Raw genomic sequence first — 20,812 nt, 5'->3', positions numbered from 1 at the left:
TTTTATAATATTTTTATGTCATTTTTATAAAGACCAGTTAAATATATCTAATTAATTAATAATCCAATATTATTTCAGCCTTCTGTTTGAATGTATCCTAAATCAATTTTTTGGTCATCAAGTTTCAATTTTCCATGCAACATTGTAGTCATTTCCCTTATTTCTATTTTCAATATAGGTACATCGTTATCATCATTTCCTTCAGTTCCTGCGCCATTTTGTTCTTTCTAAAAAGTTCAGTGCTATAATGATTTTTTCCCCTCCTGAAGATGGCTCTCTACAATCCACATTTACAACTGGCGAGTTTAAAAGGCATCCATTTTGGTTGCAGTCCGTTTTAACAGTTTTTACTTACACCAAGTCAATTTAAAATTCAGTCCAGATTTATATAGTCCAAATTCTATGTTACATTCCAATTAGGTTCCAATTTAGAGTCATTAACCAGTCCTTTCTATTACAGGCTTTTCTTCATTTTTTTAAAAAAACTCCCTTTAAAGTTTCCAAATTGAAAAAGAATCTTTTCGGGTTCTTGGTTTTTTTTTTTGTTTTTTTTTAAAGTTTCCCAAGTATTTTAAATCCAAAACACCTAGCAGCAATATTCCGTTCAATTCTCCAAATTCCGTTCAATAAATCCAAAACACCTAGCAGCAATATTCCGTTCAATTCTCCGCTCCTGCACATCGGTTAATCCGGTTGCCCCAGTTTACTGGCGGTCATAATAGCCACCGACCACCGCTGCAGAATCAGACAGAATTTCCTCTGATCTCTGAGGAACTTGCCTGTTCCACTTGGTCTTCTGAGGTGCCTCACTTTCTTCTCTGTCCCTACAGGACAGATCTGGTCCAAAGACCCCTCTGCAGCGGTTCGTCAGCCCGGGATTTCACAGGGCTCATCAGAGCCCGCTAATCCCCGACTGTCTCGCCGCGATGCTTCTGGTCCAAACTCCAGGCATACTCTTGATATCCTATAAGTTTCAATCTCTTAAGTGAACGAATGTTTCCTAAAGATCAGAATTACTGAGCTGGAGGAATAGGCATACTAAATATGCATAATAAATTAACTAAGGAATATACATACTAAATTAACTAAATATAACTTTATGAAGTACTGGCATTAAATTAAATTAAGCAACAACAGCTCCCATGTTAGCTCTAAAGATATTGCAGAAATGAGGAACTTAGGACAGAATAATACAGCTCGATGGGTAAAAATTCCGCGCTGAGAAATTATATTATTAAAATATTGCCCAATGTGGATGTGACAGTAAGTAGGCTAATATGTGACAATACTAGATATCATCATAAAAAATGTAGGGCTTTTGTTAGTGCAGGCAGAGTTGACATTACAAAAAACAGTGGACAAACTAAATGAGAGGGATGTTGACATGGGGTATATTTCTTTTTCTTTATAAAATCTACCAATTTCAGATATGGGGCAGCAAGAAAGGGACAGAAGTCATATTCATCCATCCATCCATCCATTCACAATTCCTCCCCTGTAATTAAGGTTCAACGAAAAACAAAATACACTGTCTAAATTCATAAAACTTCATGTATTGCTGCTGCAATCTGCTGCACCCCTGCAGATTGAGGGATGTGGAGAGAGACTACCCTATGTGGTCTCATGAATGAGGGAATGTGGAGAGAGACTACCTTATGTGGTCTCATCAAGCAGGTACAAAGAGATTCTGATGAAGTCCTGAAAACTTTAAAGGTGACAGCTTCTTTAATAGCACCTGGAAGCCAGCCAGTAACCATGCCAGGAGTCATAACTGGCACACAGGTAGAGCTGTAAAAAGGCAAAAGCTGCCACCTGCTCTTTGAACAGGAATTGCAAGTTCAGAACTCTTAAATTACAATCCAGTTCAGTGAGGGACAGGTAGACCAGTCATCCTCTTTTGTTGAGATTAAGGTTCAAACTGTTCTTTCCCATCCAAACCTAAAAACCTACAAGCACCTCAAAAACACTTTGATGGCATCACCTTTTGATCTGTGTTGAGATTGAAAGTTGAGTATGAACAGCATACTGATGTCATCTAAACCTATGTCACTAAACAACTACCATACAATGTCTTCCTGATGAAAAGATTGAACTCTTATCTCCCATCACCAGTAAGGGAAAGGAAAAGCAGCAGTGCAAACTAGTACATTACTATATTAACAACTGCAATGACCATCTAAATTCCAGGCTTAATTGTGGTCATAAGTCAAGAACTATCTATATCCTTGAATATAACATCATTATTTGAGTAGGGCTTCTAAACCAATCATTTTCATTGTCGTTTAGGCAGTGCTCCACAATTTGTTTCCTTCTGTTTCTTTCTTCAGGAAATGATAATCAGGGATCTCCTAGCTCACACCCATGCATTTCTATTGAACTATAAAGCTTCAGGAGACTCCTTTAATATTACATAAACTTATTCATTTTCAGAAACCTAGCTAGCATGTGTTTGTCTATTCCAGTATTTTTAAACTGGTTTCAGTGAGGACTCGGATCTTCTCTTTTCCATCTAAACTTATTGCTCTCTCTTTAAAAGTAGATAGAACCATCACATTTTTCTAAACTAGAACTCACACTCAGTTCTATTTCCCATTTCATTTCCCTTTCCCACTAAGCTAACAAACATGTTGTGCCTGCAGCAAACATACTTTTGCAGCTCCTCTCCCAACCCTTATGTCAATGCATTCTCACACATCCAATCTCTTGCAAAATGTTTGCAAAAGAAACACATATGTATAGTCTGCAGTATTTAGGAAATTTCCTATGTGGAAAGTCTGTTATAATCAGGGATTATTTCAAATATGAATAAAACCAGGAGTGATATTCTATCTAAAAGAAAATCAGGGCATTAGCTGGGCTAATTCTCATGGACGCTATGATGCCACCATATAATGCCAATGTATAGTGATATGGACTAGCACAATATGCATCATCAAAAGAGCCTTCATTCTATTCCCATAAGAATATTATTCATTAGTGAGATGAAGCTTTTTGAAGATCAGTAATGTACGAAAGCAGTAACAACATGAAATTAACACAATTAGCATAATTTAAAAAAATAATGGAACTGCCAATACTGAAATCATACATTTCAGACGTATCGCATCTGGTTATAGGTGTTCTTTACTCATTACAGTAGTAAAACAGCTATGGTAGACTTTTAAATAAACAGTTCAAATGTATCCCTTACTCTTTGCTTTCAGCTTTATGTTGTGATAGCTTTGATACAGCTACATTTAAACTTCATAGAGATGTTACAATCTTTAGAGGGGGTTTTAATTTTTCCAGGGATTTAAAGTACTTACAGGGAAAACAGAATGTGTTTTGATGTATTAAGAGGTCAGCTGAACAGTTTATTGAAGCATCTGCAGAGAATTCCAAACGCTAACATGAAAAACCTAAAACTATTTTCTCCTGCTATTACAATAAAGTCCTTTGATCAATTTGGCCAGCATGAGATAAGGAAAAATATAGAGAGAATGGAATGTCAATGATGCATAAAGAAAAACAAAAACAGAATTAAAGTTCACAATCAAAAGTGGTTTCATGAATTTTTCTACTTCCCAGTGACTTGAAATTAACTATGTGAGATGACAAATTCATCCTGAGATATTAATGAGCAGAAAAACACTTTCATTCACATATTCTTTTTCAGGTTTTGCAAACAGTAACAAACTGTATTGTAGAAATTATGTGCATGCCATCTTTCTGTCAGGAAACTTAATGGCCCAATTATAAGTCACCAGGTCTTAAACTGATATTTAGAGAAATGGTTTCTGATCTTCTTTATAGAACTATTGCAGGTTTACCTCTTTCTTAAAGTCATATTGGAGCACTTAATCCTATCTAATCATCAAAAACATAGACCTTAAGTTCATTTTTTCTATTTTATGCAAGAACTCTATGAGAGGTAGATGTAAATAAATAAACAAAGATATTATTTTTTTCTTTAATCAAACAAGTCAGTTTGAGCACCTCAGCAACTACTATCATCTTTACCAACCATTAGTGTGGTTAATGTACTCATTCTAGTTCTTCAATTTTTTTTTGTATAAAATTTATCTCGCTTTCTGCCAGAATTTGTTCAAAACCTCTGCTGTTTGAAAGTAAAAATAACTTCTTCCAGTTTCTCCCATTAAAATGGATTTTGGTTGTTGTTAAAAATTATCAGATCCATTCAAAACATGGCTGCCACAATGAATGATGTGAATAAAGCACTTGCAAGGATTAAAGTAACAACCCAGACTTAACAATTGTTAAGAGGAAAGACAAATAAAGTTTGGATAGGAACACTTGGAGACAGCAGAATAGAAGAGAAAGACCTGGAGAAAATACAAAGAACAGCAAACAGAAGTACAGCAACTGTGGCAAAAGCAAGCAAAGATAGTACCAATTGTAATTGGATGCAATCCAATTGGATTGCATGCAATCCTAAAATATATGGAGCACCAGTTGAACACCATCAGCATTGAAAAAATCCCTATCAGTCAATTGCAAAAAGCAGCTTTACTTGGAACAGTTTACATCTTGCTAGTACCTTTAACACTAGTACCTTTAACAAAACTTCTACTTCTGCCTATCCCAGATTCTTGGGAAGGACTTGATAGGTGGATAAAAATGCCAAATCCAGTCTAAACTTCTGGCTGAAACCATGATGATAATGATGATGATGATGATGATGATGATGCAACCTTTTGTGATGATTACCAAATACCTTTTCTGAAATCTTATTTTAGTTAAAAAGTTAAAAAGATTAAATAATATCAAATTATGCATTTGGTCTTGGTTGTTGGTTGTTGGTTACCACCTTTAGAGCGCTCCATGGCTTAGGACCTGGGTACCTACGAGATCGCCTTCTGCCACCGATAGCCTCCCATCGACCAGTACGCTCCCACAGAGAGGCACTCCTCAGGGTGCCATCGGTCAAACAGTATCGACTGGCAACCCCCAGGGGGAGAGCCTTCTCTGTGGGGGCACCTGCCCTTTGGAACGAATTGCCCCCGGAGATACAGAGGATCCCAGACCTTCGCACCTTTCGCCAGGCCCTCAAGACGCTTTTATTCCAGCAAGCTGGGCTGGCCTAAAAAATTTGAATTTTAATTGGGAAATTTTAGTTTTTAATTATGTTCTCGACCAGATAATTTAATTTGTTTTAATTAATTTTAACTTTTATTTACTGTTGATTTTATCGTGGTTGTGCACCGCCCTGAGTCCTTCGGGAGAAGGGCGATATAAAAATTCAATAAATAAATAAATAATAATAATAATAATTGGTGGCAACCATGTGGCCTACAATATATATTCTCATTCTACCCTTCTACCCAAATATAAGAGCTATTAATGGAATTTTGCAACTTCAGTAATATTAATGCAAATCTCGAATCTTAATTGTATTTTAATAAAATTCCTTCTGGGTTAAGGTTACAGTAGTGTTTTTCTTCTCAAAAATGTTTTGAGGAACTTCCTGGTACATACATATGAGTGGTGGGTTTCAAAAATTTTTACTACTGGTTCTGTGGGTGTGGCTTGGTGGGAGTGGCATGGCTTGGTGGGCATAGCTTGGTGGGTGTGGCAGGGGAAAGATACTGCAAAATCCCTATTTCTTCCCAATCAGTTGGGACTTGGGAGGCAGATAATAGATGGGGGTGGGGCCAGTCAGAATTTTTACTACCAGTTCTCCGAACTACTCAAAATTTCCACTACCGGTTCTCCAGAACTGATCAGAACCTGCTGAAACCCACCTCTGACACACACACACACACACACACACACACACAGTATATTGTGTCTACTACACTCATATAATATATTTTTTAAAACTAGCACAGAACCTGATTTATCAATGAATGATATAACTGCACAAGAAAAATTTCCTGTGGTTCTACATACAATTTATTTGCCAATTCTTTTTAAATATCTTTACTAAATTAAAAAAAGGATAATATACAGCTCATATAATAGGAAATAAGGTTAGAGGATAAAAGGGTAAAGTTAAAAAGTGATGAAGAAATACACAAAACAAATAAATAAGAGATGATCTCCAACCTTTTCCAGTACAGAAAACAACAATACAATACAGCCTCTTTCTAGGTTTAGATGAATAATATTAATATATAACAATCTTTAAAATGCCAATAATCAACATAAAAAGTCATATATTCTTAGTTGAAGTTTAATCTAACATACCTATTAACTATTAAAAAATCATATCCATATGTTTAACAAATGTAATCCTCAAATCCCACAGTCAAAAGTTCACTTTTCTCCTTTTCCTATAGGAAATTTATCAGTAATCTCTAAACTACAAGACTTTCTGTCCTAGTGCTTGGAACCTGTGTGCATCTGGTTGGGGAACAGCAGATTTTAGTTGAACCCTAGCAAAAATGATTGGCTCCGAGGCACTCTAGATCTGGGATGTTACCATCTTCGGTATTGGATGAGATAGCACTACCCACGACAGACCTGGTGCACAATTTGGGGGTCCTTGATTGGTGTGCTTTAACTTAATTTGATTTGATTGGTTTTTTTATTTTGCTTTGTTTTTTCTGAATTGGTCCATCTGAACATCTACAATACTAGGATGTTTTGGTTTTGGTTTGGTTTGCTAATTGCACCTATGCTTCCAAAAAAAAAAAAAAAAACCTGTACACTGCAAAATAGGTTTATGCATTCAGATCTCCTCTCTGCTTAGTGACTCAGTTCTCTTAAGTTTATCCAAGATTATCAAGGTTATTCAGCTTTTCAAAGATTCTCTTTTCCTGTTGCATTTTTATCTCCCACCCTTACTTTTCTATAATTTCTGATTCATTTTAGTACTTCTTCAAATGTTCACAAAATAAAATGAATGGCTAATTTCTTCTACTCAAAGTCCCTGGGACCAAAGGCAATAGGAGCTTTGACATATTACATCATGAGATATAAAGATAAGCCTAACTTGTTATTCCAATTATCTTTATGATTGTGGACACAACTACCGTATTCAAATCCCTGTATAAAAACAACAGTGATTAACTGGCAAATAAGGAACTAACTTGAAAACACACAGGCTAAATTACAAATGCAAGATCAAATTCATAAAAATGCGATAGATCTCTTCTAAATTTAGTAGCTGAAATCTCAATCAATAAATACAAAAAGAGCCAGAAAAATATAAACAACAGCATTAATTTAACAGGATTAAAGAGCAACATGCACATTTCTAATGAGAAAGCAGACGCATTGTAATACCCACTCCATGATATGTTGCTAAGCAACAAGATATAAAAAGATGTACAATAGTGGTAATTTCTTCCACATATGAAAAGAGCACCTTACAAGGCATTTATAATGCATTCCTCCAAAACAAAAATCCGTAGAGACTACTTAAATTTCCATTTTCTATAATACAGATTGTTAAACAATTATGGGTTTTGTTTTTGTTTTAGCTAATGGAGTAAAACTCTGATCTTATTTAATCATTAAAAAAAGAATTCTGTAGAAATAGCAGCAGCAGCAGCAATAACAAATGTAGTGCCAACCACTTTTCCAATAAATCTTATAAAGAATCAAGCTTCCAAGTGAATATAACATGATTTACAAATAATTACTGGATTAATAAATCACACCAACCTAAAATTTTAAAAAACTATATTTTGGCTTAGTAACATTTATGAATCAGCTCAATATTAAAGAGTAAAATCCCATTAACTATCTCAATTTGGCTATCTTACCTGGAGATTTTTTTAAAGGTATTTTTTAAAATACTACCTGCAAATTCTTGCTTTATTAAAATATATTTGGAAAGCTTAATATTAATCTGTTTCTTTATTGTTCAGTAAATAAATACATTTTAATCAGTTTCTATACAGTTAAAACGTCAGTTTTATGTATACTATAATAATAATAATAATAATAATAATAATAATAATAATAATAATAATAATAATAATAATTTATTATTATTATTATTATTATTATTATTATTATTATTATTATTATTATTTATTTATTTATTTATTTATTTTGTATACCGCCATTCTCCTGAAGGACTCGGGCAGTGAACAGCCAGCAGATAAAATACAGAAAATACAAAAATTAAAACAATATTAAAAACCAATTAAATTAATTTGGCCCACAGTTAAAATACCCCCATATTAAAAAACCCATAATTTAGCAATTTAAAATTAAAACAACTTAAAAAATATGGTCATGCAAAAGTTCCAATGAAATGACTATTTTTTTCATCTAGAGTGTATTATTTATTTATTTATTTATTTATTTATTTATTTATTTATTTATTTATTTATTTATTAGATTTTTATACCGCCCCCTCTCCCGAAGGACTCGGGGCGGTGCACAGCCAAAGTTAAAAAACATACAATATAAACAATTAAAATACGTTTAAAACAGAATTAAATCTAAAAATGGCTCCCCAATTTAAAATGCCTTACCCATACCCCTATAAAAAGACGAATTTAAAATTTAAAAATTTAAAATTTCCACATTTAAAAAGGGGGAAGATTTAGGCCAGGCCAGCTTGATAAAATAGAAAAGTCTTAAGCGCGCGGCGGAAGGTGCGCAGATCCGGGATCCTACGTATCTCCGGGGGGAGCTCGTTCCAAATCGTAGGTGCCCCCACAGAGAAGGCTCTCCCCCTAGGGGCCGACAGCCGACATTGTTTGGCCGACGGCACCCGGAGGAGCCCCTCTCTATGGGAGCGTACTGGCCGGTGGGAGGCTATTGGTGGTAGCAGGCGGTCCCGTAAATAACCAGGTCCTAAGCCATGGAGCGCTTTAAAGGTGATAACCAGAACCTTGAAGCGCACTCGGAAGACCACCGGGAGCCAGTGCAGCTCGCGCAGGAAAGGTGTCACATGGGAACTCCATGTCGCTCCCATCACCACCCGCGCGGCCGCACTCTGCGCCAGTTGGAGCCTCCGAGTGCACCTCAAGGGGAGCCCCATGTAGAGAGCGTTGCAGTAATCCAGACGAGAAGTAACGAGGGCATGAGTGACTGTGTGTAGGGAGTCCCGATCTAGATAGGGACGCAACTGGCGGATCAGGCGAACCTGATGAAAAATCCTCCCGGACACGGCCGTCACATGCTCTTCTAACGACAGCCGTGAATCCAGGAGGACACCCAAGTTGCGAGCCCTATCCGTGGGGGCCAATGATTCGCCCCCAATAGTCAGCGATGGCATTAGCTGACTATATCGGGACGTCGGAAACCACAGCCACTCGGTCTTGGATGGGTTGAGCCTGAGCCTGTTCCTCCCCATCCAGATCCGTAGGGCCTCCAGGCACTGGGACATCACTTCAAGGGCATCGTTGGGGTGATCCGGGGTGGAGATGTACAGCTGGGTGTCGTCAGCGTACTGATGGTACTCCACCCCAAAACCACGGATGATCTCGCCCAGCGGCTTTACATAAATGTTGAACAAGAGGGGCGAGAGGACCGATCCCTGCGGCACCCCACATATGAGGGGCCTCGGGGTCGACCTCTGCCCCCCTGTCAACACAGACTGTGACCGGTCGGAGAGAAAGGAGGAGAACCACCTTAGTACGGTGCCTCCCACCCCCAACTCTTCCAACCAGTGCAGCATGATACCATGGTCGATGGTATCAAAAGCCGCTGAGAGATCTAACAGGACCAGGACAGAGGAGCAGCCCCTGTCCCGAGTCCTCCAGAGATCATCAACCAACGCGACCAATGCCGTTTCCGTGCTGTATCCAGGCCTGAAACCCGACTGGAACGGATCCAGATACGACGCTTCATCCAGGTACTGGGGAAGCTGTCCCGCAACCACACTCTCAACAACCTTCGCCACAAAACGAAGGTTGGAGACTGGACGATAATTAGCCAATATTGCCGGGTCCAGGGAAGGCTTCTTGAGGAGGGGCCTCACCACCGCCTCCTAAGGGCGGCGGGGAAGACACCCTCACCCAATGAAGCATTTATAATCCCCTGGAGCCAGCCTCGCGTCACCTCCCGGGAAGCCAGCACTAACCAGGAGGGACACGGGTCCAACAAACATGTGGTCGCGTTCAATCTACCCAGAATCCTGTCCACGTCATCTGGGGTCACAGGATCAAACTCATCCCAGATAACAGTCTCAAGACCTGCCTCCGTCACTCTCGCTGGATCTACCCAGTCAGAGTCCAGACCTTCCCGAATCTGAGTGATTTTGTCATACAGATACTGAACAAAGTCCTCGGCTCTTCCCTCCAAGGGGTCCTCCCGCGCTTCCTGGTGGAGCAGGGAGCGGGTCACCCTAAACAGGGCGGCCGGGCAATTATCTGATGACGCAATAAGAGCAGCAAAATGCGTACATTTTGCTGCTTTTATCGCCACTAGGTAAGTCCTAATATGGGATCTAACCAGTGTCCGGTCCGATCCACTTATTAAAGTGTATAATACATTCTTTAACTCAAGGTCATTGCAATATTTGTTTCTTATTCAAGAACATTACATACATACATACATACATACATACATACATACATACATGCAAAAAAGCACTAATATTGTTATTAACATTGTACTGACTTGTTAAATAATTTGCTAGAGAAACTGTGATTGGCTAAGTATGGCCAGTAACATAATATGACATATCCCATTATAAAATGTTTTTATGACCATGAAAAATATTAGGCTAATAGATAACAAAAGAACCCACAATGAACATTGCAAATGGTGACCACATGACTGTGGGATGCTGTGACATCATAACTGTGAGTCAAGCAAAAATACTACAACCTCTGTAGGAGTAGACCAGGCTGAGCCCAATGGCAGGGCCAAACACATTAACAGTAGTTGTTAAAGGAAGATCACTGTATTATTCTACAGAGGAATTATTGAGTCTGTCATCTGCACCTCTATAACTGTCTGGTTTGGTTCTGCAACCCAACAAGACAGACACAGACTTCAGAGGATAATTAGAAAAAACTATTACTACCAACCTGCCTTCCATTGAGGACCTGTATACTGCACGAGTCAAAAAGAGGGCTGTGAAAATATTTACAGACCCCTCACATCCTGGACCTAAATTGTTTCAATTCTACCCTCAAAATGACGCTATAGAACACTGCATACCAGAACAAGTAGACACAAGAACAGTTTTTGCCCAAACGCCATCACTCTGCTAAACAAATAATTTCCTCAACACTGTCAAACTATTCACTAAGTCTGCATTACTATTACTATTAATCTTCTCATCGTTCCTATCACCCATCTCCTCCCACTTATGACTGTATGACTGTAACTTGTTGCTGTATCCTTACGATTTATATTGATTGTTTCCTACTATGATTTGATTGCTTCTTTGTACCCAATGACTATCATTAAGTGTTGTACTTTATGATTCTTAACTAATGTATCTTTTCTTTTTATGTACACTGAGAGCATATGCACCAAAGACAAATTCCTTGTGTGTCCAATCACACTTGGCCAATAAAGAATTCTATTCTATTCTATTCTATTCTATTCTATTCTATTCTATTCTATTCTATTCTATTCTATTCTATTCTATTCTATTCTATTCTTCATTTCTTCATCAGTGAAAAAAAACAAAATATTTCCAAAAACCATGAAACAAAGTTCTTTTCATTCACGTTGTGATTTGTAATGGATTGTGGGAATGACCTTGGGGAAAGGAGGAAAGAGGTGCTGCCCAAGAAACAATCAGAAAAGAGAAGCAGGAGCCCCCAGTGGCTTAAAGATCAGAAAAAGAAACTTAGAAAGCATTTTTGAATGGAACAAGCAGTTAAAAGTGGCAATGGAAAGTTTTGCTTTTTCAGGATTGCAGGGTTTTGTTAATGTAGCTTTAAAATAAAATAGATTTAACTCATTTAGATGTGTTTTCTGTCTGGTTTATCCAGGAATCCTGACAGATTAACAGGTTAACAAATCTGTATATGATAGTAGAAATAACATGAAATAGGGACATTTTTAGTGTTACTACTTCTTAAAACAATTGTTTTAGATTGCCAGTATCTTATTTGTTAGACAGAATAATGAGATAACCTAGAGAGCTAGTTACACAAAGACAAATAGAAGATGAGAGACATTGTTATGTATTGAAAAATACAAAAATATGTAAATACATAAAGGCAAGTGAAATGTGATATAGCCTAATTGCTTAATTCAAATCCCAGTCTATGCATACATTTAATGTATAATAGGATTATAATTATAAAATTATAATGTATAATTTTAATAGGAATAAGAATAATAATCAGCTTACTGTCAGGTTCATATCTAAATATACTTTCTATATGATTTCATATTTTAGTTAATTAAAAAAGAACCTTTAATTACAGTGTGTATTGGTTTTCTTTCTTTTAAAAATATAAATAAATACCTGTATATTTTAACACAGTATTTAGCAAGTGAGAAAATCATATTGTTATTAATACATTCCTAGATGATTCTATATTTCAATTCTCTTACTTAGTCATTGCTAATTATGTCTTTTCACAATTAATTACTTCATTTCCGGCAGCATAGACATTTTATTCATTAAGTGTCAAAATGAAAGCCCTGGCCGCCAAAAAAGTAATAAGGGAACGAATGGTAGATATTAGATGCCTACATTTTTCTTAAGTGCTCAATATTCTATCAACCCATAACATCTTAGAAAATTAAAGTACTACTCAACATATAGCATATGTCAATTTCTATGTTTTCCATGAAAGATAAGATCAAGAGTGGTCAAGTTATTCATGCACAAAATCACAAAAGATCTGTATTGTAATCTATTCTGAAAATACTGATTTACCTAAAACAACAATAAAGCAGCTAAGAATTTTACATGCATGGCTCCATATCAGAATCCATTTTCATAGTAACATTGTTAGATTTAGATGTGTTTACTTTTGAGTTGAGATATAATTTATTATGTTTTAAAAATACTATTTACTTGCTCTAGGAGTAGGCACTTCCTAGACATTTCTTTTGAAAAGTCAGAGAACTTTTATTTGAATTTATTAATCATTTTAGACAATAGCAAGAAACTTCAGTTCATCTATATCTTCTTGTGTGGCATATATATAATTTTCTCAATCTTGTGATAGATTTCTTTATCTATATATATATAAAATGTCTACGCCTTCCACCTATGGAATTGCTTCCGAACTCAAGGCGGCAGGGGAAATATTCCCTTATGTGTTTCAATCATCGACCACCACTGAGCCAACCGATTGTGAACCGAATTTCTCCTGCATAGTGTCCCAGCCCCAACTCACTTCTTACACTGACCTCCTCAATTCAGGCGAATCTTTTCCTTCTACTTTAACACCAGTTAAAGGGAAAAGACTGTTTTTTTGCTGCCCGGAAGTACAACGGATGCTTCAAAATGACGTCTTTTGGAGAACCAGAGAGGTGAAGGAGGGAAATTTTATGCCAACATTCAAAGTGCAGGGGATGGTCTACCACAGGATAGGGAGTATCATGGCAGGGCCTCAGCAGCAGCCTTCATTTCTCCAGATATACTTTGTTGGTGATGATGACAATGAGAGTCTGTCAAGACCATGGGGATGCGACATTGGTCGTAAGTGTTAAAATTGGTCATAAGTAGTGAAGCATGGGTATCCAGTTAGTATTTTATAAGATTATAATTTTCTGAAATAAAAGTGACATATCCAAAATATTTGAATATTTATTCAATTGGAATTTTGGAAAGTAAAATAGAATAAAATAAAGGAAGCAAAATTGTATTGCTCCCTTTGAATTGTGTGAATTAAACTTTTCGAATTCTGATAAAGATTTTCAGTAGTTGTGATTAATTTATCGTTAATGAAGAACCGATCTGTCAAGTTCTATTTTTATGTTTTTCCTTTTGCTACTTTTTTTAACCATTCCATTTCTGAACTTATGTGACTTTTTAAAATATACAATGTTTTTATCTGTAGTTTTCTTCTTCACAGACTTTTTGTGTGTGTACATAAATTGTGCATTATATAAGTAGTCTTTTTTTAAGCTTAGGGATAAACTGCAGATGAATTCAGAGATAAACTGCATTAATTTTATTGAAAAATGCCTATTTAAGTACATAATGTTATCCATGTTCTGGTTCAACTGGCCACATATATCATAGTGAGAGGGAAATGTATTCATTCTAATTTGAATTTGAATATAATTTGAAAGTAGTAGACCTTCCCAAATTCTTAATGCTATAAAGCACTGTGAAGTGGTATATAAATTGAAGTTCTATTCAGTAGTGGGTTTCAAATCCCGTCACTACCGGCTTGCTTGTGGGCGTGCACAATGCTCATGGGTGCGCGCAATGCTTCTGCGCATGCACAGACACGTCCACATGGGTGGGCGGAGCTTCCCGCTGCTGCCGCTACAGGTTCACCCGATCCAGGGCAAACCAGTAGCAACCCACCACTGGTTCTACTCCTATTTAAATCAAACCTTTTTTTTAGGAACACAAAACCCCTTAGTCCATGCCCACTATTATGCTAATATTGCTAATGAAGTTGTAAACAACCCACCAGACAGGACATTAGGCAATAACTTTATTTATAGAACAAAAAAAAAATCTGCTCTGTTCAAGAGTCTACCACTTTGGATAAGTTTGAAGGTATGTAATAACAAGATTCATTATCTCTCCAATTTATAAGACATAAATTAGTATTGGAAAAGTTTTGGTAGTTCAAATGATCACTTCTTTATTTATAAATTGTATACAGTAAGTAAGATGGCTACTATGAATGAAAATTAATTATTAAATGTAACTAATTAAAGACTGAACAGGCATTAGAAATGGGTGTCTTAATTTTACATAGTTTTGCATATCTTTAATTCATTTCAAGGGCGGCATATAAATCGAACCAATAAATAAATAAATAAATAAATTTCATATTGTTTGTATATAAATTTCCAATTTTTATACAGGGCATAAAATAGTTATGCTTTATATTCACTTTGGAAACCTGATTTTTTTTTTTTTTTTTGTACAACAGATTCAGTAATTTCACTCATTGAATATTTCAGCTATACATCTGTGTATGAATTACTTGACTGGAGAACTTAATCACACAATACTACGAACAGAAAGATCTATTTTACTTCACATGTTAATTTTCAAACAGTAAATTAGGAAGAATTAGATTAAAATGCAATTTAGATTTATTTAACTAAACTAAAACATTTTTCTAAGTAGCATAAAAAAAACCCACATCCTAAACTGTGAAATAACTGAAGAATTCATTTTAGTCCTACCCGTAAAATTTCTTCAACACAGTCATCGTCACCTACTCCACTGTCCTGTAAACAAGGAGGAAATAGATATAAAGTTAGAATTAATGGCCACCATACATGAATATATGCCTTTTGGCAACATCTATGCAATGCTGGTGGATTGCTTCTGGAAATCATGCCATTTTTCTTAAATGTGCCCTACCACAGGTTGGCCATAATCCATTGGGGACTTTTTTGCTATAACAGTCATTGAAATTAAATGACTACTATGTAATTTAGTGTCATGGATATTGTACAGGAAATGTTTAAAGTTACATAACACTAACATGTACTGACACAGTCTGCCAAAACAGTACCTTAACTGATACTGGCTGCACTTAACATGAAAGCAACTATTCAACTGCAAATGAAACTAAAAAGAAGCATGAAGGTTACCATCTCCATTGTATAATTGAGCTATCAAATAATATTAGAATATCCTATCTTGAAAAAAACAATATATCCCAGTTTTTAAAAATATAAAATATACTCCTTATAATTTAAGAATGAGATTAATATAACAAAATAAAGAACCCCCAAATGTTTTTAAAAGGTTGGATATCAAGTTTTGTACTTGCATTGTAAAAGTATAACCCAAAATACACCAAAGACCCTACATTGTAAGTAAATTGAGCGATTTTTTTAAACTCATATGATTTGATTTAGTCCAACATATTTCCATTTTGATTTTAATTTACAACATGCATTAACACAATTTGACAAGTGGAAGAAAATCCTAAATTAAACACACTGGACCCTCCATATACTCTAACTAGAGCAACTACGGTCCCTTTATGACCTGTGGACTTCAACCTCCAGAATTCCTGATCCAACCAGGAATTTGGGGAGTTGAAATCCACAGGTAGTAAAGGGGCCATAATTGCTCACCCTGGCTCTAACCCAAGACTGGGGGAAAGAATCAAGTTTTCCAGAAACTTTTAAACATGGCCAAGGAGAAGAAAGCAGATTCTTTTATTTCATTCGTTGCTGGGGAAAAATTACTGTGCCACAAAGCTTACATATATATTGCTCTAGTTTTGTCCTGAATTTCAAGATAAAAATTAATTCAAAAGCTTATCATTATGAAGGTTCTGCTTCTTAGTTAAGTTCAACTGTTTGAAATCTCAAAGGAGATATTAAAGCTTCATGGAAAGGAAATGCCAGATGCACATATTTTCCTTTCCTATTATGGGATCTCTACCTACTAAAAATAAAAGCTGTCACTGTAATGTATCATGACAAGGAAGTTCCTTCAGGGGCAAAAGTTCACTTCAAGTCATTTTTTTGTTTACCAGTAGTATGCTTCTTTTTGTAAGCAAAAACATATTGAAGTTCCTTCTTCCCATTTCATGTCCCTGAACCATACAATATCAAATTATATGGAAAAATACCAGATCCAGATTCGCTCTGCTTATAACAACACATACCGTATGTGTCTCTGTATGAACTGATGCACATTTATCAACCAGGACACATACTGAATTAAATAGGCCTTACTTGTGAATAAGTATCTGGGTAGGATAATAATAATAATAATAATAATAATAATAATAATAATAATAATAATAATAATAATAATAATAATAATAATAATAATAATAATAATAGCATAACTTTTTCATGTGTTTCATTTGTTTAAAACCTTCAAACACTCATTAATGTATTTTATCTGTATAAATACGTACACCCGGATAGGATAATAGAAAAGACATAACAAATACATTGTATGGGTTGTGCAAAAAACAGCTTGTGAGCAAGTATCTTAGAGTATGGGAATTGAAATGTCAATAACTAAAGGAGACATTATGGAACAAATGTAGCAATATAATGTGAACATAAAATGCAGTGATCAAGTTATTGAAATTGCTTAGTTTGATTATCTGTGTAGACAGATTGATATGACAATTAAATAATTTTTGACATTTTGTAAAATAACAAGTGAACTTGCATAAGAATAATCCTTAATTCTATTCCTGAATCAGGGCTTTCTGTGGAGACTATTAAAATTTGCAAGATGGCAATCATCACAATTTAAGCCCCACCCCTTTTGTGTGCAGGGTAGGGCTTCAATCACAACAATGTGTTAGCCATTGTGCAGATTTTGACAAATCACTGTCAATGCACCTGCTCTGAATCTTGGGCAATTTTTTAGAATGTTATCATCATAATATATATGTGAGCTAAGGCAACTCTGTCTGAGATGCTTTCTATTCTAAAGAGAACTGAGCTAATTTGTGTACAGCTGCCAGTAATATAAACATGCTGGTTAGAATTCTTTATACAGCAGATGCCTTTGTATTTCATATTTCAAGCAAGTTAATAAGCAGGTGTCAAAACTTTGAATTAAAATTCCCAGAAGAGAGAAGAACAAAGGACAATAAAAATGATTTTTTAAATAATCATAGCGATAAATAGCATCTACTTCTGATAAATATAAGCGCTGGCATAAAATGTTATTAGGCTACAGAGATGTTCTTTTGTTTCAGAAATATGTTTTGTTCTTCAGCAGTGTCATTCATCATCCTAATAAGCCCTCCATATGTAAATTAAATAGCAAAGTTTGATTCATTCAAATACGTCTTTGTAGTGTGTTAGATCATTTTTTAACATTTATTTCATTCCCTTCACTGCTGAATAACTCCATAGTATTTGTGTAATTTAAGGATCCAGTTCATACCCTGGAAATGTTTTGTCATTAGTTCTTATTCAGTTTTGCTTTCACTATGAACATTTCAAAATCTCGTTTAGGACTATAGTGTGCAAATTAATATTGGAACCACCCAAATTACCAGATATATGTACATCTTTTGTGTTTCTTTTAAACAGAATTATGTATTTTTTTAAAAAAAACATGCATTGTCCTTTTGTACTCCCCCCCAAAATTAACTTCAGTGATTTTATAGTTAAACATGTATAATTAACTGACATGTCAAATATTTATAATTACCACTTTCATGATCTTTGTAAAACAAGATGTTATTATTTAATTTTCTGGTGGTAGAAAAACTACACAGTCATATTGTATGTTTGTATACTTTGGGATAAATACGCATTTTTTTTTAGTATTCATTAAAGCACATCATTTTTTAATTTTATTTTCAAAACTTACCTAGCCCTGCTGGTCAGAAATAAAAATAAGTTTCATATTTAATTTGAATGAAAGTAACTGCAAAGAACACATATAACATTTTTTCCAGAGAACTGGAAAAGTTATTAGCATTTAGCATGGAGATATCATTTGGTATGTCATTTTAAAAGATTTAAAGAAAAAGAAAGACAATTTACATTAAATCCCATACAATGTAAGATTCACATTTTGCTTATTTAGCCATACCTGAAAAGGACTTTAAACACTGCTTGCATTTTTTACTATGTGGAGTTTAGACAAAAAAACCCAAACTTTCTGAAACAAATGAGGTTTAATGCAATGAGTTTCTTTAGTTATCCAAACATTCTTGGATTTTATATGATATTAGTATACATGAGTAGAAATTCATGATATATAAATTGCTCCAATTCAACTGAAATAATTATGTTCAAGGAAGTTTTCAATGCAAAGAATTTGTGACATAGGCTTGATGCTTGGAACATGGCCCATAATTGTACCAAATATGTTCAAGTGACTAAACTTTCCTGTTTATTTCAATGATTTCTAGAACGCTGTCTATGAATTATGCCTACATGAAGCAGAAACTGACTTTTTATGATTACAAATAAACACAAAATCATTTGGTTTATAGGAAATGTTCTGGAATGGTTATTAAAATTCAGTATTATAGTAAAACAAGGAAATATAAAATGCATAAGCGAAACACTGACAGAATCATGTAGGATGTAGGATGTAAGGTGGGGAGAAAGAATGTTACGATATTTTCAGGATCAGACTCAATAAATAAGTTGAGAATTAGATGTTCAAATAAAGCACTGTTTATTTACAGAAGGCATTCTATATTCACTGAATAATCACAGATAGAAGCCCAGAAGGAATGCATACAGCTCCTTATATATACAATGGGTGGAGCTAGATATGGGAGTGGTGAAGTATGAATACATTAAGAAGTGAAGAATAAGTTAACCCCTGATACCCTGGTCATGTACTATTTACATAATGAAGAATAAGGCATTTACTTGTGACAAATCCCCCTCTAAATGCCGATTCGATATATTACAACAATTACATTCAGATTCAGAACAATATAAAACTTGTAACTTAGAAGTCAAGTATTTATGCTGCTTAGAAGGCAAAGGCTTTGTTAATATGTCAGCTATTTGCTCTGATGTTTCGCAATGAACTGCTTTAATAAATCCATCCTGAGATAACTGCCTCACATGTTTGAATTTTATATCTATATGTCTGGACCTTTGTCCAATAGCATCAGATCTAGATATTTCAATAGCAGCCTTGTTATCTTCATGCATGATAAATGGTAATGTAGGTTTCTTCCAAGTGTTTGATAATAAGTCATTAAACCATATAAGGTTATTTGAGGCCTTAGACAGACAAACATATTCTGCCTCAGTCGTTGAGGTGGCTACTAAATCTTGTTTACCAGTATACCAGTAAACTGGACAATCGTTAAGGAAAAATATATAGCCAGATGTGCTTTTTCTACATGTGGTATCGCCAGCCCAATCCGCATCGGTGTAACATGTGAGGATGGGCTCTTTGACATTATTAGGTTCCAATAGTAAACAGAAGTCTAAACTATTCTTTAAATATCTTAATATTCTTTTGACAGCTTCCCAATGATATAGTAATGGTTTGCTGACGTGCCTAGACAACAAGTTGAGACCAAAGCAATATCAGGTCTAGTCCAATTGGAAATATATAGAAGGGAACCTATGACTGATCTGTAAAGTGTATTATCTTTAAATTCAGGGGATGACTCGTCTGTGTTCTTCAAAAAATCAGTTTGCATGGGAGTTTCACAGGGCTTAGCATTATTTAAATTACATTTGTTCAGAAGTTCTATAATCTTGTCTCTTTGAGAAAGTTTGAATCCCCTTTTTGTTTTACTGATTTGAACTCCAAGATACTTATTTACCTTACCTAATGATTTCCAAGAGACATGTTCATTTAGTTTTGTTACAAATGTCTCTCTCCTCCCTTTATGTTTACCTATATACAAAATATCATCCACATAAATTAATACAAATTCTAGAGAATCACCCTCTTTTTTGACAAAGAAACAGTTATCAGCAGTAGTAGCATTGAAATTCATAGTTTTGAGTACTTTTACTAAACATTCATACCATCGTTTGCCAGATTGTTTCAACCCGTATAAACTTTTGTTTAGCAACCAAGTTTCATTTTTGTTTGTGTATTGACTATGAGGTGCTCTTACATATATTTCTTTATCTAATTTTGCATGTAGATATGCAGTCTGTATGTCATATTGGAATACATCAAGGTTGAGTGTTGATGCTATAACCAGAGCTGTCTTAACACTCTCAGTTCTTACTGTGGGAGAGTATGTGTCTGTATAATCCTCGGGATATTTTTGTGCATAACCTTGTGCAACTAGTCTAGCTTTGTATAAGGTGTTGCCTCCCTCTAAGTTTTTAATTTTATATATCCACCTAGTGCCAATAA

At 35.2% G+C, this 20,812-nt stretch overlaps 1 protein-coding gene across 1 annotated transcript in view; it reads right to left on the bottom strand.

Moving 5' to 3' along the window:
• AFF3 (ALF transcription elongation factor 3) overlaps positions 1-20,812 on the bottom strand; it is a 240,121-nt gene that overhangs the window by 129,857 nt on the left and 89,452 nt on the right. Inside the window, exon 4 of the mRNA XM_070944314.1 lies at positions 15,202-15,246. Coding sequence (XP_070800415.1) covers positions 15,202-15,246 — 45 coding nt within the window. The remainder of the gene's footprint in view (positions 1-15,201; positions 15,247-20,812) is intronic.

The sequence above is a fragment of the Pituophis catenifer genome, unplaced genomic scaffold (genome assembly GCF_029215685.1).
Source record: "Pituophis catenifer annectens isolate HBS135680 unplaced genomic scaffold, rPitCat1.0.hap2 SCAF_4, whole genome shotgun sequence".
In the NCBI taxonomy this organism is placed as follows: Eukaryota; Metazoa; Chordata; class Lepidosauria; order Squamata; family Colubridae; genus Pituophis; species Pituophis catenifer.
This window is presented reverse-complemented; position numbering and strand designations above follow the sequence as displayed.